This window comes from Trachemys scripta, chromosome 1, assembly GCF_013100865.1.
Source record: "Trachemys scripta elegans isolate TJP31775 chromosome 1, CAS_Tse_1.0, whole genome shotgun sequence".
NCBI classification, from domain to species: domain Eukaryota; kingdom Metazoa; phylum Chordata; order Testudines; family Emydidae; genus Trachemys; species Trachemys scripta.
The window spans coordinates 92964906-92986416 of record NC_048298.1 but is presented as its reverse complement, the minus strand read 5'-3'; the positions used below and the strand labels follow the sequence as shown (position 1 = coordinate 92986416).

At 47.6% G+C, this 21511-nt stretch overlaps 1 protein-coding gene across 2 annotated transcripts in view; it reads right to left on the bottom strand.

Annotated features, from left to right (window-relative positions):
• Positions 1–4910: 4910 nt before the first annotated feature.
• The window catches only part of MYH9 (myosin heavy chain 9), a 90116-nt gene continuing 73515 nt past the window's right edge, over positions 4911–21511 (bottom strand). For both annotated transcript variants that reach the window (XM_034777637.1, XM_034777626.1), the window contains exons 23-41: positions 21240–21377; positions 20016–20139; positions 18987–19158; positions 18160–18372; positions 17547–17691; positions 16596–16802; positions 15926–16030; positions 13832–13984; positions 12738–12986; positions 12031–12243; positions 11038–11250; positions 10485–10646; positions 10043–10171; positions 9636–9724; positions 9320–9443; positions 8148–8356; positions 7539–7647; positions 6664–6836; positions 4911–6452 (exon numbers count right to left, since the gene is read on the bottom strand). In XM_034777637.1, coding sequence (XP_034633528.1) covers positions 6335–6452; positions 6664–6836; positions 7539–7647; positions 8148–8356; positions 9320–9443; positions 9636–9724; positions 10043–10171; positions 10485–10646; positions 11038–11250; positions 12031–12243; positions 12738–12986; positions 13832–13984; positions 15926–16030; positions 16596–16802; positions 17547–17691; positions 18160–18372; positions 18987–19158; positions 20016–20139; positions 21240–21377 — 3045 coding nt within the window. In that variant the 3' untranslated portion in view covers positions 4911–6334. The remainder of the gene's footprint in view (positions 6453–6663; positions 6837–7538; positions 7648–8147; positions 8357–9319; positions 9444–9635; positions 9725–10042; positions 10172–10484; positions 10647–11037; positions 11251–12030; positions 12244–12737; positions 12987–13831; positions 13985–15925; positions 16031–16595; positions 16803–17546; positions 17692–18159; positions 18373–18986; positions 19159–20015; positions 20140–21239; positions 21378–21511) is intronic.

The window sequence follows — 21511 nt, the reverse complement described above, 5'->3', positions numbered from 1 at the left end:
GATCAAATATATGACTGTTATTTATTTGTACGACCGTAACGCTAGAAGCCCAATCCCAGACTAGGACCCCATTGTGCTAGGCACCATGGAAACACAGACCAAAAAGACAGTCCCAAAGAAATAACAATATAAGTAAATATAGTTCACATAGCAAGCCTCTGAGTGTGACCCCCCCCCCTTATAAATTAAAAACACTTTTTAATATATTTAACACCATTATAAATGCTGGAGGCAAAGTGGGGTTTGGGGTGGAGGCTCACAACCACCCACATAATAACCTCATGACCCCCTTAGGGGTCCTGACCCCCAGTTTGAGAACCCCTGCTTTAATCAGGTCCCCAGAAATTCCCCAGATCAGAGACCAGCTACAGGCGAAACAGTGAGCTACTCTTCCAAGTACAACGTGGTTAAATGGCCGATCACGTCCCTTACACACAGGGAAACAGTCTTTTTCCACAGCAGGGTGCACAGTGCTTCTGAAAAGGTGCTGCCTGCTTGTTGCGAGTAGCATAGCGTACACTTACAGCCTTAGCAGAAAGGATCCAAACCCCACCCAGCTAATTGGTTTCTCTTGTTTACACTCTTTTTGCTGGTCTGCTTCAAAGCCTACTGCAGTTGCTTATGACAACATTAGCATTCCTTGTGGAACTGGGCAGGACAGGCCCCACTTCTGAGCCGCCTTGGACTCCTGGCGTGAGATCCTCACCTGGGCTCCAGCCCGTTTGCTAGGGCAGCCTCGCTCAAGCATAGTTTCTGAGCGGCTCCCCAATGAGAAGAGAGGGTGGTGGTTAGAGGAGCTGAGAAAAAGGATCATAGGCTGCTGCAATGCATGCTGTAGAGAGAATTTACTCCCAGCTGCTAAGCAGCACTGGTGGCTAGTGGAGGTGGTTCATGCAGCTGCTGAGATGAAGTCCACAGAGGCAGGAAAGGGCTCCTTAAGTTTCCATAAGGGGCTGTGATGTTGGGCCAGGGCCTGTAGGGTACAGCCTCGTTGGTATCGCTGATGCTGTGGCCCTACCAGAGCTAGAGTCAATAAAGCTGTTTGGCCCTGCCCCTGCTCAGAAGTTGGGGTGCTGTTTGCAAAGCTGCAGCCAAGGGTTGCCCTCTGGGCCACTGGTACCTCCACCCACTTCTAGTTGGTAGCTCTAGCACTAGCATAAGCGAAGCTGAAGCAGGGCCAGAACTTGACCTCAGCAAGGCTCCATGCCGAAGTGCAATAAGTGAGAGGCTGGAAGCTGGAGCGCAGAGAGACTGCTCCCGAGGGAAAAAGTTGCCTTATTCCTCTGTCTAGCAAAGCTGCATGCGAGACTCTCAGTTCTCATCCTGTGCTGGAGATGAGGGAAGAGCAGCTGCTGCCCACCATGGAGCAAACTCCCTTTAATCTGAAGAGAGCTCAGAAATTTGCCTCTAGAACTAGTATCATTCAGTACTTTCGGCTGATCCCGTTTTGTCAACTATGCTGTACAGCACCTATCCCAACAGGCCCCAATCCTGATTGAGGGTGCCCCTGGCCACACCTACAAAACAAACATAGCTCAGGGAGAGGAGGATGTGTGGAACACAGCTATTACTGTGGCTAGGAGACAAATTGAACTGGGTTGGGTTCAAGAGGGAGGCAGGGTTGGACAACCACAGAGGGAAAGGGAAACCCAGTGGTACATACAGTGAGCCTGATGAAGAGAAAGTAGATGCCTGGACAGCACTGTTAGCTGGCAAAAGCAAACAGCTTATCAATTCTAACTTGCCCCGGCTATGTCACTTACAGAACTCGAGCTAAGCAGCAGTGTGTGTTTGAGTCCAACCCCGAGCTCTGCTTCACAGTGCATGTCAAGACCCAGTAGGGTGACCAGAGAGCAAGTGTGAGAAATCAGGAGGGGGGTGGGTGGTAATAGGAGCCTATATAAGAAAAAGACCCAAAAATTGGGATTGTCCCTATAAAATCAGGATATCAGGTCACCCTAAGACTCAGCTTTGGCTCAGCCCTCACCTCTCCTCAGACATGTAGTATCCTGTGTTGAGGTTTTCAGTCAAATATCACCTTCTCCTTCCCCCTCCCCCTTATACATGGCAGCCAGAAGATGTGTGTCACTCAGACAGACTAGAGTCACTTCATCTATAGCTATAGTTTAGGCAAAGGGGAACCATTTGTAACTTCGTATGTTCCAAAGCAATATCACCTTTTGAATTAAGGGGGTGGGGGAGAAGAGGAGGAGGATGGGGGTTGTTCATATTCCTCATCTAAATCCCTTTACCGACTCATTACAGTTGTCTAAGGACTATCCCCACAGCATCAGCTTTCCTTGAGTAGCGGTGGCTGCTGCCCTGGTTCTTCCCAGTCCAAACATTGATATGGCAGGAAAATGGACATTTCTTCCTGTGTTTGAACAAGTGGAGAGTTTAATTCAGCTATAGCCATTCTGGCCACACAACTATGAGATGGGCCCAGACCCTTCGATTCAGAACATCTACCTGCTCAATTGTGGGAGAATTCTGGAGCAGGTCCTACCAATTACCTGAGGACAGTGAATCTGGTTAATCCAGGGATCAGCAACCTTTGGCACATGGCTCGCAGGGTAAGGCCCCTGGAGGGCCGGGCTGGTTTGTTTACCTGCCGCGGCTGCAGGTTTGGCCGATCGCAGCTCCTGCTGCAGGCCCATGGGGGCTGTGGGAAGTGGTGGCCAGCACATCCCTCGGCCCATGCCGCTTCCCACAGTCTCCATTGGCCTGGAGTGGTGAACCACAGCCAGTGGGAGCCGCAATTACCTGCCGCGTCCGCAGGTTTGGCCAAACAAACCAGCCCGGCCCGCCAGGGGCCTTACCCTGGAGGGCCGTGTGGCAAAGGTTGCCGATCCCTGGGTTCATCTATTAAACTGATGCAATTTTGAGAGGTATTTTCTTGACAGTAGAGACTTCTCTATTTTAAAGAATACTGGATCAACCCTAAGAGGGTTTTTTTGAGGGAATATGCTTTACACAGCTATGAACATCTTGTTTTGCAGTGAGCAGCTTAAATTTGGTGAAGGCCATAGCTACATATTTATTTGAACCAGTAAATTCCCTGATTGTATTATGCAAAGTGAGTGAAGTCTTGGTTTTAATAGAATGCCCATGAGACATTAGCAAATGTTTCACAAGCTGCAAAGCTTGTATTTCCTATAGTGTTAGCACTGTTGTGCCCTATTTGCTCTAGGTGCCCTCATGGGGAATTCCTGCTCATGCTTAGTAAGTATTCATTGTATTTGTAAAATCTGATCAGCCATGTGGTTGAACAATGCAGTGGCAGTAGACGCATTGCTAAAGAGTAGTCTCCCCCATGACTTGTCTTTTCTCATACAAGGCTCCAATAACGCAAGCATGAAGGATGCTGTTAACTGGTTTTCACATACAAAGGAACTTCTCATGCAAAATGCAAGTGTTACATGTTTTGCTTTGAAGTTCAAGAAAGTTTACAACCCCCATTAAACAATATAGAAACTAGTTTACAAGCAGTATTAATTTGTGGGATTGGGGCCACTTCTGTAGTGGCAGATGTGTTGCTTTCAGACCTATCGCCTCTTCCACTGGTTGCCTCTGTTCTTTCCAGGAGGAGGATCAACTCCCTCCTTTTCAGCACGTGTGTCGACAAGAATCCCCCCTCCTGCCCTTGGGCTCTAGTCTTCTATGCTCCACTGACTGACAGCTGCTTCCTCCCTCCTCTGTCCTAACCACACTGTGGTCACTCACTTCCCCCTCTTTGCAGCAGCGGGGGACAATTTCTAAACGCCATCTGCTGGTTAACATAAGGCACTTCCCCTGGATTTTGCAGCCGCCACTGTACACTTCAGTTCAGGGTGTAAGCCCACCTCTTAAGTGCAGCATCCAACTGTAGGTTTCCTTTTTATCTAGGCTGGACCCTTTGGCATTTTGTAGGACAACACAGCAGTGGTTAGGACGATCAGAATTCTGAAGTGCCACTTGTACTAACAATGACTCTAGAGTAACTCCTCCAGACATCATGCATACCTAGTACTTAACCTAGCTGGATGGAGACCGGTCGTCTTTGATGTTATTTTCTGTCCTTGTGCCACGCTGTAGGGTAGCTTTTCCCTTTGCACACCTGGATGTACCATGTCCATCAGTAAAGACCCCTCAACCTGCAGAAATATTTAACCTTCAGTGCAACCCCCAAGGAGAAGGCAGTCCCTTGTAGCACGGACACTGACCCCATCCTCCAGATTCTCGTATCACATCCATCCATTGATATCTGAACAGCCAGGAGGGCATGGGCGGAGAAAAACGACAGCCATGAGTGCTGGAGCCCTACCCTGGGAAAGGGGTATAAAGGTGTATCTCCTTTGGAACTGCTGGAAGGAATAGGTTCTTTGGGAAGGGAAGAGAAAGTTAAAGGAAAGTGAGGACTCTACAGAGCACACATCACACTAGAAAGGTTATTCTAGCCCTCTCCATTACTACTCTGCTGAATTGACCTTCCTATCACCACACAATCCTGTGGGAGAAGCGGGGAGGTAGGTAACATATACATGCATTATTTCAAAGCTAAGACATAACATTTCTACAATTAGAACGATTAGATTCTCATTCTGCAGGCCATGAACAGAGCCAGCTGGGTCAGATAGAATTTTACACCTTCTCCACCTGGATCTAGTCTTGCATAGTTAAGGTGTTATGTCTTTCTCTGGCCACTGCTGGAGAAAGACTCCCAGAAAGACTCCCAGACCAGGTACTGTAATGCTAGTTCATATTCGATAGGAAGTTGGGCTAAGAAGTGTCACCTGGTGCCTATGTGCTCCTGAGGCAATACTGACAGGATGGACCGACAATTTGATTCCGTATGACTGCTTCCTTTGGCAGCTCCACAGACTTCCTCCACTGCGTTCAGGAAAGGTGGAACAGCAACACAAGCACACGGATTGCAGCACACGGATAATCTTTATTGGTAACATCAGTGGAGCACCAGTAAACCATTACTGACTGTAGTGGTGTCAGCTGAGGCACATGCTAAGGCACTTTTATATAAAAAAAGGTTTTAAATCCTTTGTGACAGCGATTGGGACACAAGTGCCTGAATTTAAAGCGCTTTCAGGCATACAGTATTGGAGCGTCATATTTTTAATTATTTTTCTTTGCTCATAAAGAAGTCTAAATGCAGCATATACAATATGGTTAAGAATACAGGTAAATCCAGCAACCAGTGTACGATGTAGAAAAGTAAAGACTATCTCTATATAACCAAGGTCCCAATAGAAAGGCAGTGATAAAGACCTTTATTTAATTTTTTTTTTAATTACTTATTACAAGAGACACAAAGGCCCTTTACGTATATCTGTGCAGATTAAAGGGTTTTTAATATACTCTTAGTCAATGGTGCAGAATAACTAACCCCATCCCCTGGTTACAGAGCAGATACACAAGAGGCTTGGACATGTCAATAAAAAGAGGGATTTCTCCTCCCTTCCTCACCCCTCCCACCGACACACATTAAATTCCACTAGTTTCGGTCCATTACCATTCAATATATTTGGTCCTCAAGAAATTCTCAGACAAGCACACAGAGATTCTTCTGGTTTCTCTGTCCCTGTCACCAGCTACTGGTCCATACTACCTTAGCTAAAAAGCCAAGCAGACAGAAGCAGACACTACCAGGACATCATTGCACTTCCGAGATCTGGCCAGACAGTAAGAACAAGAAAGAAAAAGTCTTTGGCAAGTCCCCCAGGTGGGTGATTGAAAGCTGCTTCCCTCCTTCACCGCTGCCTGTGAACGTGTGGGCTCTAGAAAGAAGAAAGGGTGAATTGCCATGGCCAAAGCACCCCGTTATTCCTGAAACTGCTTCCAAACCATCTGGGTGGGTAGATTAAAGAGGCAGAAGTCTGAGGTCACTGAACATGATTGCCAAAAAGCAAATGGGGGGGAGGGGGTGGGGGGAGGATGGAGAAGAGAGAATAGAGGAGCGGCTTTCTTTGCATCTATCAAACTAGAATCTGAAGAAAAAGTAGATTTACAGCAAAAAAAATAATTTTTTTTCCCTAACCCCTCTCCTTCCAAGTGTAAAGATTCACCAGCAGCCACGGCACGGACAGTTCTACAGGTGTGTGTAGTCATTGAACTCTGCTGGTCAGATTTTAGAATCCCAACTCTTTGGCATTAAATACAAAGAGAACTTGGAAGCTGGGAAGAGGAGGAAATGTGGAACACAGGTGCCCAATGGCTCCAGATACACAAAACACACATTGGATGGGCTCTGTGTTCCCCAGGTGGTGGTTTGCAGGAAGACCACTGGAGGAGGGGTGGGTAGGTCACTCCGTCAGGTGTAACCTGGGTCAGATGAGAAGACTTATTCAGTAGCTTTGGCATCACCAGCATCTGCCTTGCTGTCTGCTTCCTCATCGGAGCATTCTCCTGTGCCCTTTCTGGCGATCCGGCGTGGCACGACAAATGGCAGGTCCCCACGCCTAGAGAGGGATGAATAGCAAATCAAGGCAACAGAATTCATTTACCGTCTGTCAGACATTATGTTCTGGGGGAGGGAGGGCAAAGAAGGACCTGGCCACACTGCTTCCTTGGAGAAGATGCACATCTGGTCACTGAAGTCTCTGCTTTTGGCTAGGACAGAAGCTTGCTGGGGTGGGAGCCGATTTCTCACGCATGATTGATTGCCCTTACCTGAGTTTGCTCTTGAGGGAGCTGACCTCTCTATTCATTGCATCAGCCGTTTCAGTGGCATCCTCCAGCTCACGCTGCAGCTTTCTGCGGGACGCATTGGCTCGCTGGGCCTCTTCCTCTGCTTCCTCAAGCTGGCGCTTCAGCTGCTTCAGGCGCACGTTCGCCTTATCTACCTGCAGAGCAGAACGGAGAAGTCAGCCTTTCAGAAAGCTCACTCCTCGCCCTTCGTGGGGGCTCCAGCACTGCAGCAGGGAGTTACACCAGAAGGAAGCTGAGTCTCTAATGGCACCTACTCTTACTCTCGGCTCCCTGAGGTTAGTTGCCTGGACTTGGATTTACTTTAGTTTTAAGGTTTTCCTTCTGCTTCTCCTTTCGTTTCAGCTTGTTAATGCAGGAAGCGCTGTACAAGCTGCCTCTGTCATACAACAGGGTCAAATGTTTCAGCTTGGGCTCACTTGGAAGGCCAACAGCCTGCACTACATGCCACCACTCTCCTTCCACCACACAGAGGAGACCACACAGGAACCTGCCTCCAGGATCTGAAGCGGAGGAACAGAATTTGGACTTTTAGATGCCAGGCTGAGCTGACTCAGTACCAGAACATTGTTCCAACTTATGCTGCAGATGAACTATAGAAGTTACTGAAGGGGAGAGGCTGTTCTTAAAGCATCACCCTTTCAGCTGTACCAGCCATTAAATGGAACAGAGCTAAGACCATGGGCAGCCATATCCTCAGTGTAACAGTGAGTGGAAAGTCTACAGAGAAAATAATGCCACCATTCTATAACTGATGAAGCAGATGTGGCTTTATGTGGGAGAAGTCCACCAGCCACAAGCCAAACTACAGACTGCTACGCTGTGTCATTTGCACACACCTGATCTTTGTACTGCTCAGTATTGCGTCTCTCATCATCCACCTGCAGCAAGATATCCTTCAGCTTCTTCTCAGCACGGCGCACCTGTTTGCCTGCAGCCTGGCGCTCCCTGTGCAGAAATACAGTGTCAGCTCAGGCAGCAGATTATCTCCGGTGACCCTATGGGCACCATCCCCGACAGAAAGTACTCATGCATGTGGGTTAGGAACAAGACTGCACTAGTCATTACACCTCAGGGGACTGAAAGGAGACAAGAACTCCACTCAGGGAGTTGGCAAAGCAAAGGAGACAGAAGTCAGGTTTCCTGGAGATGCCCAGGAGGCACTAGCTAGTCAGTCTGACCTCTTTGCCAGAGTTTGAGGGGGACGCTAAGGGGTCACTGAATTAGAGCTACAGGTCCTGGAATGGCAAAGCTTGGTAGGCTAGGAATTAGTGGCCTTTGCTGCGAGAATGGAGGTGGTCAGGGGAGCTACTCTTTCCTGATAACCAGATGGAGCACTCATTCCAAGTGGCTGGCACACAGCACTCAAGAGTAGGGTTTTGCTCTGTGCTAGTACATCAGAGGGGCCAGTGGCTTTTAACATGACAGGAGGTTCTGCTAGAACATACTTGGTCTCTGAGTCCAGCTGCTCTTCCAGCTGTGCTATCTTTGCCTCCAAGGCAGTGATGGAAGCCTTGTACTTGGACTTCACTGCACTTTCCATCTCCTGCAGCTTGGCCTTAAGCTCCTTGTTCTGACGCTCCATCTGCTGGCGAGCATTTTCGTTCTTCTGGGCATTGCTGCGCTCGGCATTCAAGTCAGTATTTATTTGATCGATCTGGGGAGAGAAAAGACTCAGCATACCAGGAGGGATCTGGGCTGGAAGACTGATTTATTTCTACTCGCCAATGGATACTTGTCAGGAAGGCCCTCCAGCGTGAGCAGAAAAGCTTATGTTGTACAAGTCAAGCTTGACTAACACTATATAACGTACCATAATGCTCTCTATAGTCACAAAAGGACAAACTCTCCTAGAAGCCTGTTTTGGTTTGCTCAAGTTTTCATTCAAGAAATGCCCAGCGCTGAACGGATTGAGAGTTAAGTTTGCTAGGTCCCCTTCTCTGGGGCTGTTTTTGCTAGCCAAACTCAGCCATAGGCCATGCGGTATGGCAGTGACAGTCTGCCCTACAATGTAGCATCCAGCTGCCCCCATAAGAAAGATCTGCCAGAAATTATGTGCCAGTCACATGCTTAGGACAGCCTCACATTTCAGCTACCCAGGAGCAGCCTGGAGAGATTTTCTTCTCAAGGGAATGGACTGAAGCCACCTTCAGCCCAGGATTCTGCCTGATACATAGTCAGTGCTGACTGCATGGCATAGCGGGGACTGCCTCTGAAGGTCAGAAGCTCTGCTTTACATCATCAGTCCATTGAAATGAAAGATGTACCAAAATTCAGTTTTGACTAGCTACTGGGCCAAGAACCAGACAGAACTCCAGTATTTGGCTTCTGTACCACCCCTTCCCCTCCCCAGTCTGCATTTCCACACACACACACACACACACACACACACACACACACTGGAAGCTGAGCAGCTACAAAGAGGTTATAACATTCCAGAGTCAGTACGAGCCATCAGTGAGTGCTGAATGGCTATCCCATTTTATCTACAATAGTGCACAGACACTGCTGTGTAAAGCACTTTGTGAATCTGTGATGTTTGGAAGACAGGAGGAAGTTCATCCAGAACTCAGTTTGGGAGTTTACAGAGCCAGCTGGTGGGAAGACCCTGAGCAGGTACCTGAAGGTTTGCTTTCTTGAGCCGGTCGTTGACCATCTCTGTGTTGCTCTGCTCCTCCTCTAACTCCTCCTCCAGCTGAGCTATCCGGGCCTCTAGACGTCGCTTTTCCTCCAAGGCCAGGGCTCTAACGAGGACAATAAGAATTAAGTGCTGGATGGAGGTGATACAGTGCACTTCTAGAGAAAGCCTACCAGTTAGATGCTTACTGTTTTGTAAGGCTATAACAGACTATTACAATACAGGCTAGAGTATATGCTTATGTAGGGCACCTCCCCAAACCAGCTTCTCCTCCCCAACAAAGGGAGCTATTACTCACCCTTTGCCACTGCTGTTGGCTATCTCATCAGCCAATTCATCCCTCTCTTGCTGGGCCTGGCGCTTGGCACGTTCAGCAGCTGCAAGTTCCTGGAATGAAAATGAGACTGTCAGTGATGCAATGTGAAATTAGCAATTAATGCAGATCAGAGGACAAACAGCTACTAGTAGTGGGTGGATTCCAAGAAGTAAGAGGACTAGTGTTCTGTACTTCCGCAAAGACTCCCTGTGTTTGAGTCACTCATATTCAACTGGCAAGAAAGGGCCAACTATGCGGAGGAAACAACCGGGGGTGGGTGGGTGTGGGTGTCTGCTGTCTCAGAGATGGCTTATGGAGCCACATAGCAGCCTACTCCTTGGCTAAAGCAAGTGAATAGGCCCTTCCTGCCTGAATGCAGGCTCCATTACCTCCTGCATTTGCATCATCTCAGCCTCCATGCTCTTCATCTTCTTCTCATTCTCTTTGGCCTGGACCAAAATCTCTTCTCTGGAGGTGCGTGCATCATCCAGCTCCCGCATGTAATCCTTCATTTGGGCCTGCAGAGGTAACAAAACAAGAGTTCAGAGAACATCCTTCATTCCGGTCATTACATTACACAAGCAGTGGTACAAAGTAAGGAAAGCTTGCTCTGGTTTTGCAACACCAATAGGGGAATAAATTAAGGGATTGACACAAGCCGGGGTTACAGAGACATCTGAATTGCTGCTGAACCTTTCCAACTGGACTGTTGCATAGATCAAGGTTCTAATGCTGTGCCACACCGCTCGGGTGATGAAAATGCACGATTCTGACAGGGAAAACCAGGTCTCCCCCCACATAGGCAGCAGGCACAGGACTGAAATCCCTCACCTGCAGTTTGCGGAGCTGTTTGATGGCTTCATCGCGATTCTTGTTGGCAGAGTCTATCTGGACTTCCAGATCCTTCAGGTCCATCTCCAACTTCTTTCTGGCAGCTACAGCCATGGAGCGCTGCTTCCTCTCATCTTCCAGCTCCACCTCCATCTCTCGTACCTGGTAGGACAAACAAGGCATCAGTGGAAACCAAACAAGCCAGCACGAACCATTCATCTCCCACAAAGAGATAATCAGAGTTCACTCCCTCTCCTGGTGGGGATGGAAGGAAACAAGGGGGAGAGAGAGTTAAGACAGTGTTCCCTCAGCAATAAAGCACTATTCTGGTTTCTTGGATTGATGGACAGTGCAAGTGCTGTGACAATGGTACATGAGTGGCACACACCAGCGAGTGATTTGTAGCGCTAGCAATGCCTCCCAATGATAACAGGAATTCCTGGAGTGGCACTGGCTAGATCTGGAAAGGCAGTGTCCAGCTGTCCTAGGGCAGATGAAGGGAAGCAGTTCCCTTTGAGTAGACAACTTCCATGATTTGTGGAGTGATGCTGACCTGTCTGATCAGTTGTTTCTTCTTCTCCTCATTCTGCTCATCCCGGCCCTGGAGGTCACGCTCAAACTGTGCCTTCATGGCTTGCTGGTTCACTTCCAGTCGCAGCTTGGCATCCTCTGTGGCCTGCAACTCATCCTCTAGCTCTTCCAGCTGGGTCTTCATCTCCTCCACCTGCTGTTCCAGGGCTCGCTTAGATTTCTCCAGCTCATGAACCTGTAGCATGAACACACACATCAGATCACCCAAATAACACAGCCACCAACTTCACCCACCCCAAGAACAGAGAGGCATCCAAATCAATAGAGCAGCAGCTCACTGAGGAAAGGATGCAAAGACCCTGCTGCCCTTCCTGTCGCATCACCCTCAGTTTCCTTGTACTAGCACCATGATGCCTCCTTATTAAGGCTAAAGAAAGTTGCTTGCGTACTTGAGAGCCTTTAATCTGAACCTTGACCTCAGCTACTGCATTTTCCTGTTCCCTCTGATCAGGCACGCTGAGAAAATTTAAAGGGGAAGCATGCGTTAGGCCAGTCCTGATCTCACTGCGGCATGAAACACTCATGTCACATTGCAGAAGATGTGGAAGTGCTTCCAACTCCCCTTCAAGCCTCCCCCTGCCTTATCACTAATCTTTAGCATCTTCAGATTTGAGTCAGTCTCCCATTCGCTGGCTGGCTCCCTATATTTCAAATTCCAGGCTCATCTGGCCTCCTCTCGTGTCTCTCCACAATGGTTAGTGGGTTTCATTTAGCCAATGCCCAGCTTGTGCCTTTATCACGCTCTTCAAATCCCATCTCTCCTTCCTGCCTTTCATTCAACCCCAATAAAAACAAAACAATCTAGTCCTACTCCTAAGCCCACTGCATGTGTTCAGTTTTCCCAACTGCATTCCTTTACAGATGCTCCTACATTGCAAATTTCTCAATGAATCTGCTTAACAGGCTGGGATGCAAGTGACACACTGACAGGGAGATGTTTTAATAGTATACTTACACTCTTGCCAACATCGTCCTTGGAACTCATCAGGTCCTCCATCTCTGTGCGGAACTGTTTATTGAGCCGCTCCAGCTCTGCTTTCTGCTCCATGGCTTCTTCCAGGGCTCTGGCCATGGACAGGGCTTTGGTCTCCTTCTCGCGGGCTTCTGCCTCAGCTCGGTCCCTCTCCTCTGCATACTTGGCGGAGATGTTCTTCTCCTCTGCCAACAGCTGAAGGAAGACAGAATGACTGCTATGAGGTTTGCTGAGCTAGGCTTATCTCCAAGTGCCATTCCAGACAGTGTCTCGGATTTGGGCGGCAAGGGTAATGCAGAGAACATGGCTTTTGAGAACCAAACATATGGCTCCCAACTTGACTGGTAGTGCTGGGACTAGAACTCTACTGACTATAGTCTTCTATAGTAGTCACAGTCACTACTTATATGCAAGTCCAAAGAGACGGCTGCAAATTGGGAGCAGACCCAGGCCGTGGGCAAACACTTATACAAGTTAGATGAGGCTCAACATTTCAGTCCCCCTGGACAAGAGGTGAAACTAGAATTCACATGCAAGGAACTTGAATTTCCACCAGTGCCAGCTTCCTTCTCCCCACCCCCATTATGGTTCAGAAAGGAATATGCATTCCCTAAACAGATGTTTACATTGTGGTAGGCAGTATTGGGAAGGAAGATCCTCCCCATTATATATCCCATGACTGACACTACCTGATCAAACTTCTTCTGCTTCTTCTCCAGGTTGGAGACTATCTGCCGCTGGTGATCAAGGTCCACAATGAGGTCATCCAATTCTTGCTGCAGCCGGGTCTTGGTTTTTTCCAACTTGTCATAAGCAGCTGCCTTCTCCTCATAACGCTGGCTCATGGCCTCCAAGTCCTTCTGCAGCTTCTTCTTGGCTTCCTCCACTGCCTCCAAGCAGCCCAGGCCATCATCCATTTTTTTCTTTGTGTCTGCTACCTGGGGAGGGGGAAGAGAACAGAGATTAAGCCAAACCACAGAGATCTCTAGTGTGGGTGGGGTGACCAGACGTCCCGATTTTATCGGGACTGTCCCGATATTTGCTTATTTGTCCCGCGTCCCAACCTACCTTCGGTTGGGATGCGAATTGTCCCGATATTTTGCCTCCGCTCACAGGCAGGGCGGAGCCCGGAGGGGGCTCGAACCCCCCCCTGCCCCGACTCCACCACCTCCTTCCCCCATTGGATCCCTCCCCAAATCCCCACCCTACCCCCGCCTCTTCCCCAAGAACGCCATATTCCTCCTCCTTCCCCCTCCCTCCCAGGCATCCACTGATCAGCTGTATGGCAGCGCAAGCGCTGGAGGGAGGGGGAAGGTGGAGACGGAGCAGAGGCATGCTGGTGCGGGGGTGGGGGTGGGGAGAAGAGCGTGGAGCTCTGGCGGCCATTCCCCCCCCCTTTTTTTTATTGCTCTGCCCCCCCCCTCCCCCGCATCCTGGTATTTCACCTGTGTGATCTGGTCACCCTAAGTGTGGGTGGGGGGAGATGAAAAATTATTCCCTTAGAATTGAACTGATCATGTTAGTCAGACTTACGAGGTGTGTGGGATGAAGAGTCCCCCTTCTCCTCAAATAGTTAGGTGTTTCTAGGGAAGATTCTCTCAGATACAATGCTAAATGTTTTTAGATTTCTATCAGGAGTTTCAGTTGCCTGAGCCCTGCAAGGTCCCTGCTTCCTCAGGATAGTTTCCTTTGCTAACAAATCCAGATTGCACCAGCATTCTCCATCTGAACTAGATTTCCTAGGAATCAGGAAGGTTTGTTCTAGGAGATGCAGGTTCTGTACCTGCTGCTGAAGGGCAGAGATCTGTTTCCCCAGGTTCCTCTTTGCCTCCTCTTCCTCCTCCAGCTGCTCTTTGAAGCTGTTCTTCTCATCCTCCACCTGCTTCAGTTTGGTGCTGAGGCTCAGCTTCTGGCGTGTCTCCTCCTGAAGCAGCTCCTACACAGCAAAGACATGGACATTTAGAGCCTTTCATTTAAGGAAGCCAAGGAACTTTACAATCCCCAACCACCCAACGTGGATGTCAACTCATGAGATTCAGTTTAAGAATCCTACTTTCAAAGAGAAAACAGAGTTTAAATGGCTGCTCAATGTCATTCAGCAAGTCAGCGTACAGCCAGGGAGAACACCCACAACTCCTATTTCCAGTCCTACTCTAACCATTGAAGGACTCTCCTTTACTATGTATAGCGGAGATGCACAAGTGCTAGCATCTGCCTCCCGGCCCAGCCACCCCATAATCCTTTCCAGGGTTCTCTGCAAACAGCACACAAAGCTTTTCAACTCCTTCCAACAGTTCATGCTGGCAGTTAGCTGTATTCTGCCATCCTCATTTCATGATGGACTTGAATACTGAAAATCAGAACAGGTTAATGATGATAATTCTCTTAAGCAGCTGGTGCCTTTAACACTCTTGCTCAAATAGGTGATTGTGATCTACAAACTGTCCTAGGGCAGCACCCACATTGATTAAATCATGCTGCCACTATTTAGACTAGATGACCTAAAGATACTGATCTCTTCAATTTCCCTGCCAATGCAAAATTGTTCAGTGGTATATTAATATTGGGTCTAGTTTACTTTTAAGTGTTCTAAGAACACAGGTGTCAATAAGAGATGGAGCTTATTCCACAAACTGACACGTCTTACAGTCAGCCCCTAAAATATTCAACCTAAGCTTTCCCCCTCCATTTCAGAGTTATACTCATGGACCACTAAATAATTCTTCTCCTTTCCTTGGAATTTACACCCCCAAATTTGTAGGCTCATCACATTCCCCACTTAGCCAAGTTCTACATAAAAGATTCCATCCAGCCCCTTAATAGTTTCCTCTTCTGAGCACTCTTTAATCGGTCAGTCTTTCTGATAAAGAGATACCCAGACCCGAATGCAATAGTCTAAGCATGGTTGCATCAGAGGCATATCGTAGAGCAGGGAGGTGATAGAGATATGCTGCTTCTGCATACAAAGCCCCAAACTAGACTGGCCTTTTGCTGCCACGCATTCTGTTCTAATCAGAGGTCCACTATCAACCTTTTCAACAGTAACTTTGGATAAGCTATTTATTATCTGTATTATAGTAACACCTAGGTCCCAAGCAGGATTGGGACTATTGTGCAGGGTGCTGTACAAATAATAAGAGAATCCCTGTTGTGAAGAATTTATAATCTAAGACAGATGCAACAAGTACTAAGAGACTATTTTCTAACTTGCTCCTTCCCAATTAATCCTTTCTGAATTATGATGCGTCCTCCCTGTTGTTCAGTGCCTTTCAGTTTAGCATAGTTATATTCCATCTACATGCTGTTTACTCTGCCAGAAGAATACTGGGTCCAATCTGACCACCTTCATCATTCTGTAGAGTATCCCCACAACTCACCCCTTTGGCTGCAGGCCCATATACTTAAATGGCAATTATATCCAAACCCATCTAAACAGAATAAGGTTTTCTGAAACACTCAAATGTATCTGATGTACTGCTTTCCCCTTCACTACCAAATCAGGCTACTTTGTGCAGTCACTATTGACTTCACAGGAAGTTACAAATGGAAAGTAATTGAAAAACAGTGTGCACCAAAACCACCACTGATCTTAAAGTGAGAACACTGCATTGGCACACACAACACTCAAGTGGGAAGGTGATGGGAATGGTTCTAATCCTGGGGTAAGGGAAGTTAAGTTTGTTCCATTTACTGATGGAGCAGGTAGAGGACAGAGGGATCATTCCTGCAGGGACCCACTCAACGTATCACGTCAGCCAGAAACACCTGATGCACAGAAGTTCATGGGTATTTAGTGCTGAGATCTGCTCTGTGCTCTACTAATGTGGCAAGTATGATGAATACAGTACATAAGGATGCTGCAACTCCCACACCTCACCTGGGTATCCTGAAGCTGTGACTCCAGAGTAGAGAAGTCTTTCGCTAATTTGATTGACTTGCTGTCAGACTGATTCAGAAGGCCTGTAATGTTGTCCAGCTCGACCTGCAAGAGAAGTTAAAGCATGCCAGTTATCAAATGGAACCACAAACAAACTAGGAATAGATGTGCAGCTTTTGACCTGTGAAAAAGCCACCTTCTTCACTGCAAACAGGATGCGTTACATGTCTAAGAGTGCCAAGGATGGAGTCCTTGAATAAGACATTAATGGAACCTCAATTCAAATTTCCCCATCTGTGAAGACCTGCACTGGCCATCCATTCTGCTGCAGCCCACGGGAGATCTTACACAATTACTCAATGTTACAGAGAGGAGTTGTTGATACTTTTCTTTCTTACACCCACCTGCCCCAAGACTAGATATGCCAGTTCCTCAGCACCATGTCTCTGCTCTTTCCTGGATCACAGTATGCCTCCCACCCATCGCACTTAGTTTCACTAGGTATCCCTACACGAAGGCACCATGAGGCAGTGTCCACTGAGTGGGAGGGAGGGAGGGAAAGGTTTACCCCTCCCTTATGGAGTCAGCAGCAATAGTTGAAGCAGTCGTTTTCCACCTTTCCCATAACATGCCCCCACAGGAGCTAAGGAAAAAACTCATGGACCCTTACCTGGAGTTTGGTGACTTTCTCGGCCAGCTCTGTCCGCACTCTTTCACCATCCGTAAATTTCACCTGTAGCTCTTGGAGCTGGGCCTCTACTTTCTTTCGCTTGTACTCAGAGTCCCCTTTGCCTTGCAGAAGCACCTTCACCTCATTGGACAGCTCAGCACGCTCGCTCTCCAAAGCCTGCTTTGCCTTCTCAAGATTAGTTTTCACCTGAAGGAGAAAGAGCAGATTTTAGATGTAGTGGATTTTTACTCTCACTGAAGAAGTGAGGTTCTTACCCACGAAAGCTTATGCTCCCAATACTTCTGTTAGTCTCAAAGGTGCCACAGGACCCTCTGTTGCTTTTTACAGATTCAGACTAACACGGCTACCCCTCTGATACTACTCTCACTGAGGTGTTTATTCTGACAGCCAACAAATAGTGTTTCACAGTTAGGCCCTGTCTGCTTATTCAAGAAAGCAGATCCCATAGTTAGAATTCAGCACCCAGCCACTGAAAAGCTGCAGACATTTACCTACTCAAAGTAGTAACAGTCATGGGGAGAAGATAAAACTGAGGACAGTCTTGTAGTTCAGATTAGCAAATTAAACTCCCTGCAGTCACAGTAAGAGCAGGGACCAGAGGTCAGCAAGTACCATCATTGAAAGGAACTAGTGTGTCACAGCTATGCAGTACAGTTATATTGGGGGGCAAGAGGGGAGAGCACTGAGTGCAACCTATTAAGAGTAACTATAATGCTTCAGGGTATATGCTGATCTACTGGGGGCGAGGGGCAGCAGCGAGGGTGGGGGGGAGGAGAGAAAAACATGAGACAAATTAGTTACTATTCTGTAACTGATCGGGTGTATTTCCATAGTCCTCTGAAGCTTTAAATATTGGCCCCTGTTGTACAGCAGCTACTGTTCCAGAGGGATTGTCTGATGCAGCACTATGACTCCTGTTCTCTTACATACCCGCTTGGTTTGTTCCAGTTGCTCTGCCAGCTCCTCCAATGCCTGTGAATGTTTCTGCCTCATCTCCTGGATTTGTGCCTCATGGGTCTTTGCTTCATCATCCAGGGTTTTCTTCAGAATAGTCACTTCCTGTTCCCGTTTTGACCTGCAAAAACCCCAGACATTTTTAATGGACAAGACCAAGGAACATGCATTCCCCTGTAGCTTGGCATCTTTGACAGAGATAAACAAGTACTGGTTAAGAGACTCAAGCTATGGAAAGATAAAACAATCCTTGAGTTATTATCAGAGTCCAGCCTTGCCCATCTTTAAATTTTGTGATTCTAAGCTCAGATCAAAGCTTGGAGAAGTGTCCTCCAGACTGAGTCTATTTTGCCCATTGGCTGCAAGAACAGTAGTTCTGGGGCCTTGTCATTCTAGTATTAGGAAAATATCAGCTTTCACAAACCAGGAAAGGTACCATCTTGTGAGAGACTGCAGTCTTAACCAGACATTTCACTCTAGCCTCTCTAAATCTCTGCAGTTGCTGAAGTACTCAGTCTTCTCCCATGGTGAAGATGCTAGCACCTGGTTTACTTCACCAAGCACCACTGTTTTTGAGTATTGCAGTTACCTGAGTTCCTGCTGTGCAGCAGTTGAATCTAGCGTATCCTCTAGCTCTGTTTTCAGTGCCTCCAGCTCCTCACCCAGATCCCGCTTCTGTTTTTCTGCTTTGTTCCTAGCTGCCCGCTCAGACTCCAGGTCTTCCTGCAGTTCAGTGATCTGAGATTCCAGCTCCCGGATCTTTTTCAAAGCCATGTTCTTCTGGGCTGCCTCCTCCTCCACCCTGCATAAGACACAGCAATACAGTTCTAGCCATGTGAAGCTTGAGTGACCCACACCACTGTCTCCAGAAAAGTGATCACAAAATAGTGAATAGGAGAGAGGTTAGTGCTCTGCACTGGTTTGTGAGGCCAAGTTCCCAGTTTCTGGTCTTATTCCCTCCACAATTAAAGGTCCTAATTCTGTCTGCTACTGATTGAGAGGTGAGATTATCTAGTTCAAACTGGAGGGCAGAGAAATGTTGACAAGGTGGGAGAAGACAGAAGAGAAGGGGCCACATACTGTATGTTCATTTGTAATGTAGAATGTAACTTAAGCCCTGACTTTTCAAGGTTGATTTTTGTATCGGTTCAGTAAACTAAGCTGCCCCTGCTGCTGCCCATGTCAACCCCCTTTGATGTACTGCTGTCCTGGGAAGCACGGGCATTTCACAGCATGTTCATATTCTACTGCTGCACACACGTCTGTGGCAGGAATCAGCAGTGAAAAAACTATAGTGTTAAATGCATTGATTTTACAGTCAAATAAGCTAGTTTACAAGAGCTGCCTATTCCATTCAGTTCCTACTCCGATAAGCAACACAGGGCAAGAAACTCTGATCAGGTGGCAAGGCCTCACCTAGCCAAGGCTGCTTGTAGTTCTTCTTCCTTCTTGGCCAGCTGCATTTTGAGTTCTGCAATCTGAGCCTGCAGCTCAGCAATCTGGTCATGCAGATCAGTGGAGTCTCCCTCAAGCTTCCTGCGAGTCTTCTCCAACTCCTGCCGCTGCTTCTCTTCGCGACGCAGGCGTTCTGCAGGAGACAGACAGGGAAGAGGGACACAGTAGCATAAATGAAGATATTTATTCTTAGGACACCGCATGATGCATCAGCAAGGGAGCAAAACCGAGTGACTGAATCTTTTCTAATATGGCATCGAACCACCACCCTGCTGGATACTATATGTTCTTCCCATGACCTGTAGCGTCTGCCCCCAATTGGACACTCCTATTAGACGTGAGATCCGGAAGATGTTTCAGGTTCTTACTTTACAGCCAGCTCCCCTTATTCTCCTCCATCATGAGAACGTCTTTGCCAGGGAAGACAGTGCCATGCTCCTCCCAACCTACATCTCACTGCACATGTAGCTACAAAGTGATGCTCAGCAATAGCTCCCCTCCCTCCATAGAAAGGGAATGGGCTGCTCCAGGCTGTGTTTCTCCCAGCAGTTTTTTCCACAGAGACCAATCAGAGGTGAATAAAATCTTTAAATCTGCATCCTGAATGGCCCTAACAAGGAGAGACTGGATCAGCAGCAGCACTAACCCCCGTGTACAGGTACCACTGGAAGCAGAAGAGCGGAGACACTCCCACAGCACGAAAAGAAATGGAACCAGTCTTTCTTCGCCATTAGTCTGCTGGTTTAGATGGTTTTATTTAGACCAAAGCACAGCTGACAAGGCGTATAACCTTCAGCCAGCCAGCCACTGAATGGTTCCATCAGACTGATCAATAGCATTCCCGCTACAGTCCCACAGTATTAACCCTTTGGTAACTGGAATCCCAATGAGGCCACAGACCTAGAATCAGTCTGACTGAGATTTAGGAAATCCTGACTGACAGGAACACCAATACTAAATAAGCAAGTTCTTCCCAAGCCCTCTCTCTACCTTCCAGATCTGTGATCATGGCCTCATGTTTGTTCTTGAGTTTAGCCAGACTCTTAGACTTCTCCTCTTCCTCAGTTAGATTGGTTGTGAACTCAGATACTCTGTCTTCCAACAGTTTCTTCTCCTGCAGAATTTAAAAGCCAGTGTCAAATCTGGTGCTGGAATTTGGATGAACTCATTTGTATAGACTGAAATAGGCTATAATCTGTTCATGTGTGCCGACTCCTGCCACAGAAACAAACCCCAAACCCAGTCTTGGATTTGGCTAGAGAGTGGTGGCTGACCCACACTTCCTGGGTTTCCCAAATCCTATATATAGGATCATCCTATGACCAAAGAGCTTCTGAGGCTACAGCACAACGGGTTGGATACAGGGACAGTGTAACCCTTACACTTTCGTTTCCTGGATTAAGAATTGAGATACTGTTTAATTTAGGCCAAGAATGTCCCATGGCTCTTTCACTGGGCTGCACAACTCATTCTAGGTTGGCAATGTTTGAATGACAGTATCAAGTCCAACTGTCCATGCATACCTGATTAGAAGTAATGGAAGTCTGACACCCCCCTGTCCCCATCTTCCCCCCCCCCCAACCACACCCGGAACTAGTCATATAACCCCAGTTCAAGTCCAAGAGGCTGGGAAAATAAAGCACTCTTTTCTTGGAGTCCTAGAGTGGGTGGGGGCAGAGGCCGGAGTCTTCTGGGCTCCAGCAACCACACTTCTGCAGGACATAAGGAATGGGTGCTCACTAGCTTCAAAGGGAGGTTCACTGACAAAGTGGGAGTGGAGACTGGTCTCCAGGTTTACAAGACCATTCCCTGGAAGGAATTTTACACTGACCAAAGGGAGATAAAAGTTGGCGATAGCGGAGACTTCAGGATTCAGTGTAGATTCCAAATACTAGCTATTTTTAAAATAGCGGACTAGTATTTGATAGCCCTTTGAAAGTGAAGAGAGCTCTTTAGGCTATGTGCTGCTCACCCTAGGCAATATAATCAGACAGAACAGGCCCACTCAAGACTGCTTGTGCACAGTATCAGTCTCTGTATATTGACCTGTAAACTGGTAACTAATTTCAGGAATGTTCAGCTCAGGAAGTCAGCAAAGACACTGAAAACCCAGTTTAGCCCCTCCCTTGACAAAACATACCAGGAGTGGCTACAGCTGACCTCCTGTACCCACCAGACCAGCTGGGCACCCCGATGCTGTTGTGTGCACCTTACCTTGGCCAGTTTGAGATTATGGTCTTCTAAAACTATCAGATCTTCCTCCAGCTTCTTCAGCTTGGCCTCTGTGGTCACCTTCTCTAGCTGCAGCTTCTGCCTTGCACTTTCCTCTTCCTCCAGCTGTTCCTCTAGTTCCTGAATAAGGCCCATGGCATGTTATTCATACTGTTCACATGTCATCACTATAGTATTAATACAACCATTACAAATTGACACTCAAAATGAGGATCTCCCCATCCTCCAAACAATCACCAATATACAGGAATTCT